At 55.6% G+C, this 8,260-nt stretch overlaps 1 protein-coding gene across 1 annotated transcript; it reads right to left on the reverse strand.

Annotated features, from left to right (window-relative positions):
• Positions 1 to 5,548: 5,548 nt before the first annotated feature.
• Positions 5,549 to 7,738, reverse strand: LOC112462503. Its single transcript, XM_025028306.1, has 2 exons — positions 7,711 to 7,738; positions 5,549 to 7,608 (listed from the first exon to the last, which is right to left on the reverse strand). Exons 1-2 carry the CDS (start codon positions 7,736 to 7,738, stop codon positions 5,549 to 5,551), a joined length of 2,088 nt encoding a protein of 695 aa, XP_024884074.1.
• Between the last annotated feature and the right edge of the window lie 522 nt (positions 7,739 to 8,260).

Raw genomic sequence — 8,260 nt, forward strand, 5'->3', positions numbered from 1 at the left:
CTCGCGGGCGCGACGTTCGCGATGGAGAAGAGCGGCGCGCAGATATTTGCTCACGGCTCGCAGCTCGTACGAACCTTCCGGAACGACGATTCGCCGGTCGTCCTTGCCGTAGTAGAAACGATTGTTCGCGGACGTAACGTTCGGTATCGAATTGTACGTTTCAAAAGTCGTCAAACCAAGCTCGTATTCGCCGTCGCTCAGATCCAAAGCGGGAAAGTGACTCGCCGTGAGAACGCTGCCGGTCCCGGTCAACGTGAGCGTCAGCGACATCGCGGGAGAACGTCGATCGTCCGCCTGCTCCCCCCCAATCGATCTCGCGAAGAAATCGCAGGCACAGCTGTCCGCAGATTCTCTGATCGAATGTCTGGAACGCGCGACGATTGTACGTCACGATCGTGCTCTCGCCGCCACCGTCGCCGAGATACCGCGCGAGATCCCTCGGCGGGCGGAGATTTCCAAACGCGTCGAAGTCGAGTTCCCTTTTTTCGCGTAAGCGACCCAATGCGTGCCCGGGCCCACCGCGTCGTCGAGATTCACGATGCCGCACTCCGCGCGTCGCACCCTCGTCGGTAGAGCGTCGCGCATGAACACCCCGCGGAAGAACGGCACGCGCAGGCGACGCGCCGCTCGATCGAGCTGTTCGTCGGTCGTGACGCCGTACGGAGGTAGACGCGCTAACCTCGCCTTTTTACGCGAGGTTTTTTTTTTTTTCCGCCGACTCTCCTCGCGCCACCTCCGCGCTTCTTATACGGCGCGAGGTACAACCCGCGACCCTCCATCGCGCGATTGTGTCGCTGCAATTCGTCGAGCTGTTTTTGCGCCGCTTTGTTGGCGCTCACCGCTTTGGCCACGGTGGCCGCGCCACCGATCAAGGAACCGAGAGCGCCCAACATCGGTAGAAAGGGCAAGAAGCCGCCGCGTTTCGCCGTCGGAAGTATCCTCCGCTTCTTCCTTCTCGTTTTCGCGCTTCTCCTCACTCCCGTTCCTTTTCTCGTTTTCCTTTTGCGTTCCATACCCATGCCCAGCTTCGTCTTCGTTTTCATAGCCGCCCATACGGCCGCCGCGGCGAGTCTCTCACCGGCCGTGGAATCCTTCGCGGTGACGCGCTCGCGCGCCCTCTCGGCGAGCCGTCGATCGGCGATGTGTCGCTCGGCGAGCTCGCCGCTTCGCGAATACGCGATGTCGTGCTCCCGACACGCCGCGTCCAACGGATTGATGCCTTCTTCGCCGCGCGCTAGTCTCTTCGCTAGACGCGTACCGGGCCCGCAGAACTGATAACCGGGTATGTGCAGTTCGAAGGGAAGAGCGTTTATCGCGCGATTGAGCAGACCGGTGCCGCGCATTCGGTCGCGGTTGCGCGAGAAGCATTCGTTTCTTCTTAATTCGAACGGGAAATCGAAGATACACCGTTCACAGGGCGAAAGCGATTGCACTCGTGGCAATCCTTGATGAGCGGCGGCGGACCGTCTATGTGCGTTCGCTGCCACGGACGATTGTAGTGTCGCATGCACGGGCGATATCTCTGCACCTCGGGATCCGCTTGTATATGTTCCGGCAAACGGTCCCACAACAGGTGCACGTATCTCCCAAATTGACGCAACAGAAGGATCTTTGGAATGTATTGCAACTCTTCCACCGTTAGATTGAGAATTTCGTAACCGTCCACCAGTATGGGAAACACACCACTGTGAGACATCTCACCGATGCGCGCGAACGATTCGTTGATTTTAGGAAATAAATTTTTTTTCTACGAATACGGCAACACGCTCGCGCTACTTATACCCGTGCGCGAGGCGTTTGCGCACGCGCGACGAAACGAAGCGACGTCCGCGCTTCCCCCTCTTTTTTTTCCAGCGATCGAGAGACTCATCGCGAACGAACCGAGCGAAAAAACTCGAGGGAGAAAGAGAGAAAGAGAAGGCAAACATGCGATTCGTGCGACAGACGGCGACGTTAGGAGTCTCGAATCTGGATCGCAAAACGTCGGCGGGGTTGGCCGCGACCGAGAGAGGAAACGGAGAATCGCGCCGGCACGGTCCTCTCCTTCCGAACGTCGTCCGTTGCATCATTTGCGGTCCCTCCAATTGCGGTAAGACGAACGTTCTGCTGAGCCTGCTGGAACAACCGCACGGTCTCCGTTTCGAGAACGTATACGTGTACTCGAAATCTCTGCAACAACCGAAGTATCGATATCTCGAACGATTGTTTGAGCCTATAGACGAGATCGGCTATCACGCGTTTTCCGACAATCGCGACGTCGTTCCGCCCGACGAGGCGCTTCCCGACTCGGTTTTCATCTTCGACGACGTGGCCTGCGACAAGCAAGACAGAATGAGGGAGTACTTTTCTATGGGTCGACATTCGAATATCGATTGTTTCTATCTCTGTCAGACGTACGCCAAGATACCGAAACATCTCGTGCGCGACAACGCAAATTTGCTGATCCTGTTCAGGCAGGACGGCACCAATCTGCGACACGTGTACGACGATCACGTGAACATCGACATGTCGTACGACGAATTTCGCGCCTTCTGTCGCGAGTGTTGGCGGCGCGCCTACGGTTTCGCCGTGATAGACAAGGACAGCGCGTTGCGAGGCGGACGGTACAGACGGGGCTTCCACGATTTCGCCGTGCTGTAGGGTCGATCAGTGCGCCTCGTCGAACGACGCGAGTATGAGCGCGATCGCGGAGGAGAGAACCGCGCGAGAAATAGCCAAGACGCGCGCCTCGATTCGCAGAAAGTACGCCGCTCTCAGGGCCGGAAAAATGGAAAGCGAGATCGCTCTGGAAAAGAGGTACGAGCCTATCGTCAAACCTCTGAAACGGCTCGTCGATGACGTGGAACGCAGAGGTAAAGGACCGGGCAAAATCGACGACGATGACGGCGCTGGCTTTGCGTTCCCAAAAAAGATGAAAGCGACGAAGAGAGCGAAGAAGGACAGCGAGAACGGCAACGACGACGACGACGACGACGCTGGCGCCGACCTGGAGCGCGATTACTGGGAGAACGACGACGTATTCGCGCCAATCGGGACAACCGCGACGGCGGAAAAAGGAGAATCGCGTCCGGCACGGCTGAGTTCGGCTCCCGCGACGACGACCACGATGAGCTCCACGCCGATCCGCGACGATTTGGTCCAATTGTTACCCAGAGAACGCGAGATCGTATCGGAAACGACAACTCCGCCTCCTACGTTGGAGACGTCCGCCGATAAATCTTTGAGTACGGCGGAAAATCGCGACGTTCTGACTAGCAAACTAGGACCGTTGGGGCGGGAATACTTGGGCGCTCTTCTGGGCGGCGACAAAAACAAGGAGCTCGACACCGTTTACGGAGTGCATTACGGCGAGAAAGGCGCGATGCTGGGAAACAAGCGATTCAAGCTAAAACCGGATGACACCATGGTCATCGCCGGTGTACCGTACAAAGGCACGCGCGGTCTGTACGAGTTGATCTTCATGGGAAAACCCGACCCTAAAATCTACACGGAGAAGGACAAATTAACGTACAGGAGCATACTTTTTTCCACCAGCGCTCACAAACGCGGCGGCAAAGCTGACAATCCCGTCAAGGGCAACAAGGGACCGAAGTACAAAAATATAATAGCGCCGCTCGTAAACCTGTCTCTCACAGTTGGAACTACGAAGGGTGCCGGGTTACCGTCGGCCATGCGACTGACCGACAACGCTATCGATTACGTTCATTGGGACGATCCCAACGAGCTGGTCGATAGACTTCGATTGTTGGACGCCTCTCGTCGGGCCGGCAACGATGCTCACGACAACGAAATCCTGTCGATAATCGAGGAACTTCGCGAAGCCGGCTTCGTCATAAATTGATCGGTCGCGTCGGTCGACGTCAGTGCGAGTCGCGCGCCCGCCAGCGCGATGTCCGTGAACAAATTCGGCATGTCTCTGACGAATCGGGGCAGCGGCGACGGAGTCGACGGTGCGTCCGCGGTGAGATTGCGCTCCTCGATCGAGTCCCTGCGCAATTACGCGCGCAACAACGCGCTCTTCATGAGCGAGGATTTTTACGACGCGAAGGAGCGCAAGATACGAAGAGTGGCCGTGCCGGAGATCGGCACCGACGCGGCGAACAGGAGTTACGTCGAGGACGCGATTGGGCAGCTGAAAAGCGTTTTGATCGAAGAGATCAAGAATAACAACGCGATCCGAGATTTGGGAAACGGAATCGCGGCGTTGGAAAGCGTCGCGCTCCGTTTGAACGCTCAGGATTCCTACGACGCGTCGGGGCGGAAGATTCGACGCGTAGCCGCGCTGGAGGTCGGCGCCGACGCGGCCAACAAGAGGTTCGTCGAGGGAGCGATCGCGGAACTCGGAAAGACTTTGAGCGACGCGATAAAAGAATTTAAAGAGGAGTTCGTCACCGTGAAGAATACCGCGGATAGGCACGAGGTTGAAATCATCGCAATCAAGACTGTTTTGAAGATTATCAAACAAAATGAGCGTGGAAAAACGTAGACTCGTCGAAGAATTGCACGCGCCGGCGCGAAAAAATTTTCCTCGCCGCCGCGTCGTGGTGCGCGGTTACGACGACCTGTGGCAGGCCGACGTGGTCGAGATGCGCCCCTATTCGCGCGCGAACGCGGGCCACAATTACATTCTGACGGTCATCGATGTGCTGAGCAAGTACGCCTGGGCGATCCCGCTCAAGAGCAAGGGCGGAAAGGAGGTCGCGACGGCTCTCCGAAAGATCTTTCGCGAAAACGCGCGACATCCCAGGAATCTGCAAACGGACAAAGGAAAGGAATTCTACAACGCCGACGTGCGCAAAATCCTCGACGAGCGCGAGGTGAATCACTATTCCACGTATTCGGTGATGAAAGCGTCGGTGGTGGAGAGATTCAATCGCACGCTGAAAAACGACATGTGGAAACTCTTCACGCTCCAGGGATCGTACAGATGGATAGACTCGCTGCCGCGCCTCTTGTCGAATTACAATCGTCGCAGACACAGAACGATCCGAATGCGTCCGGCGGACGTGACGCCCACTGTCGCCGAAAAATTGCTGCGCACGGTGTACGGTCGCGCGAAGATAGCCGCGCCGGCGAAATTTCGAGTCGGCGATCCGGTGCGCGTGAGCAAATTCAAAACGATCTTCGAAAAAGGCTACACTCCCAATTGGACCACCGAGGTCTTTCGCATAGCCAAAGTACAAAGGACCAATCCCGTTACGTATCTGCTGAAAGACGTTCGCGAAGAAGCGATAGCCGGAGGATTCTACGAACACGAGTTGCTGCGCGTCTCCAATCCCGACGTTTATCTCGTGGAAAAAGTTCTGCGCAAGCGCGGCAATCGAGCGTTCGTGAAGTGGTTGGGAATGGACAGTTCGCACAATTCGTGGATAGATAAGGCGTCTGTGTTGTAAAAAGAAATACTTAGACATTAGTAGACATTAGTAGACAACGCTTACTTTATTGTTAATAAAGGTTTACACATTCGTCGATTTGTTTCTTACGTGTTATTGATTTTTTACGATAAAACAATTTTTAAAGCGTACAATATTGTTTTACCCCCTTTTTTTTACAACGGTATTTTGTAATGTCCCCACGGAAGCGTCTCCTCGCCGTTCGACGTCACGTATCGCTTGTCGTCGTGCGGACTGAGGGCTAGTTTTTGCTCCGACACGGTGTTAACCTCGTGCAGCGTCGAACGTATGCACGACTGACGCGTCTTCAGCTCGCGCGCGTTCCGTAGACACTCCACGTAATCCTCGAACGTGATCCTCTTCGCGACTACGTTTCTCTTGACGCCCTTTATTCTTCTGGTGTCGTCGCGTCCGAGTACCTTGTAAGTGTACATCTTCGCTCTGAGGCCCACGAACTCCGTCATGATCGCGCCGTTGTTCTCGTCCTTCATCAAACCTGGCACCTTCCTGTTAACGCGCGGCATACCGTGCGCGTTGTTCTCCGCGTAATCGCTCGTGTCGAACCTGTGCACGTCGCGTTTCATACGCTCGTACACGTCTTCGCACTCCAGCGAATAGATCAGACTGTCCGTATCCGTGTAGGCAATTCGACAACGGTCGCGATAAAGCGGCACCATGTAGTCGTAGTGAAACTCGTACAGACGCGTCTTGGATATCTCGAGAATAGACATACCCACGTAGATCGGCTTGTTGAATTTTACCTCGAGCCTTCGCAGCTCGATCGCCACCAGATTCTCCGAAAAGACGCTCCTGCTGTGAAAGTTCGGCTTAGCGATCAACGCCTCCGCCTCGTATCTCCCGTCCCATCGCGTCACGAGACGCACGTCCACGTGATCGCGCACGTTCTCCATAGTCTTGCCGAAGACGGCGTTGTTCATCAGTTTGTACAAATTCCGTTCGAAATCGTTGCTCGCGCGCGTCCTAAGCGCGGTGTTCAGCTCGATGTAGGCGCGAAGCCACGGCGACTGGTCGAATCGTAGAACGCGACGAACGCGCGTCAAACGCATACCTAGTCGCAGACATTGCTGCAGGTTTCGATAGTGCGTCACGTAACGCGATTTGTCGTAGAGAGTGGCGAGCAATTTTTCCTGTCGCTTGCCGGGCGGTTTGTCGCGCGTCGGGCACAACGGCAGATCCGCGTGGGCGTCGTGCAGGTCTCGCGGGTACTCGAGATCCACCTCCAAAATGTAACCGACGTCGCTGTCCGTCGGCACGGTCGTCGCGTCGAAATTCTCAGGATCGTCGAGCCACTGGAAATTCGCGTAGGGCAACGATTCGCTCATAGCCCAGCCGTACAGATTGTTCACGTCGTAATACATGAGATACGTAGTGGGCTGGGACGAGTCGTGCGTCGGTACGTGTCTGTTGTTGGCTCGCGCGTACCTGAGCGAACATTGACTGAGGCCGCCGCGTATTCCGCGTTCCACGAACAGCACCATGTCGATGTCGGTGAGCAGCTCGAAACGCACGCCGGTGTACCTCAGCATGGCGTCCCACGTGTACCCCGGCAACGTGTAGTAATGCGCGGGATCGAGCCCGTAACTCGCCGAACACGCGTCCCGAAAATTTTCAAATATATCCGCCAGAAGAAGCACGTCGGTCTTGAGATACAGATCGCTGTACTCGCCGAGATCTCGCACGCGAAAACGTCGCCAAACCCTCGTCGCGTGCTCGTAGTCGCTCTCGCTCGCGGTCTCGTCGGTCAGGGAGCTGTAAAAGGCCTCGCGCGGCGGAAGCTCGGTATCCCGCAGTTTATCCGCGCCGTCGACGTACTCGTACGGAAACACACCCTTGCGAGTGAGCAGATCGAGATCCTCCGCGCTCAAATCCGCGTACTTCGAACGCGTGATTCTCAGCTTGTCCCTGTTCAGATAGCACGCCAGGGTTTCGATACTCGCCGCTAAAAATTTATACGAGTCCACGAATCGAAGCTTCACGTACAAATCCCGTTTTCCGTCCGTCTGCGTCTCCTTAACGGTCTTCGAGAAAGATATGTAGCTTTCCTTCGTGAGTGGCAGCAGATCGACCCCGCCCTCGAAATCGTTCGCGATTTTCTCGACGACGAAGTGCGCGTCGTAACCCGATAAATTGTGAAAGAACACGGGAATCACGTAAACGTTTCTATAATTCAGATTGCAACGAGAATGCGCCGGACCTCTGTAACGTCCGGTTAGGTGACAGTGATCCCGCACGCGATTGTTCTCCGGTCGAAACGGTTTCTCGCACACGTGACAATGAGTCGCGAGCAGAAATTAGCTTTTCTCGTCCTCCGTGAGTTCCACCATCGCTACATTGGTGGAAAGTTTATTCTTAACGTGACGCGCGAGAACGCGAAGCTCGTTCACGAACCACGAAACGCAATCCTCGCCGCGACGATATCTGTACGCGGACGCGGTATCGTCGTAGGTGCAGCACAGATAGTAGCCTACGCTGAACGGTACGTGACGCTGATAAGCGTATCTTTCCGTTCTCGAGCCCCCCTCGACGTTCTCCCTCTCCCGTCGCTCGAGAAGACACTCCAGATCCGCGTACACCACGAAGGGAAGTCGCTCCTTTCTGTCGTAATTGTCGAAAGACAGCCACTTGTCCCTCTCGTTTGGGAGAACGACGGCGCAGTCGTTTATTCGGCCGCAGTCGACGCTGTGGGCGGCCAACTTGTCGCGCGTATAGAAATAGTGTAGACATCTGCGAAAAAAATAACGTGCGAGCGATTACTGTGCGTATGTAAAAAAAAAAAATAACGCCTCGTCTTTTTCCTTATTCCCTCGTGTTTTTTTTTCATTTCATTTCTTTTACCTACCGATCGC

The sequence above is a fragment of the Temnothorax curvispinosus genome, unplaced genomic scaffold (genome assembly GCF_003070985.1).
Source record: "Temnothorax curvispinosus isolate PA1 unplaced genomic scaffold, ASM307098v1 QBEX01012487.1, whole genome shotgun sequence".
Classification (NCBI taxonomy): Eukaryota; Metazoa; Arthropoda; class Insecta; order Hymenoptera; family Formicidae; genus Temnothorax; species Temnothorax curvispinosus.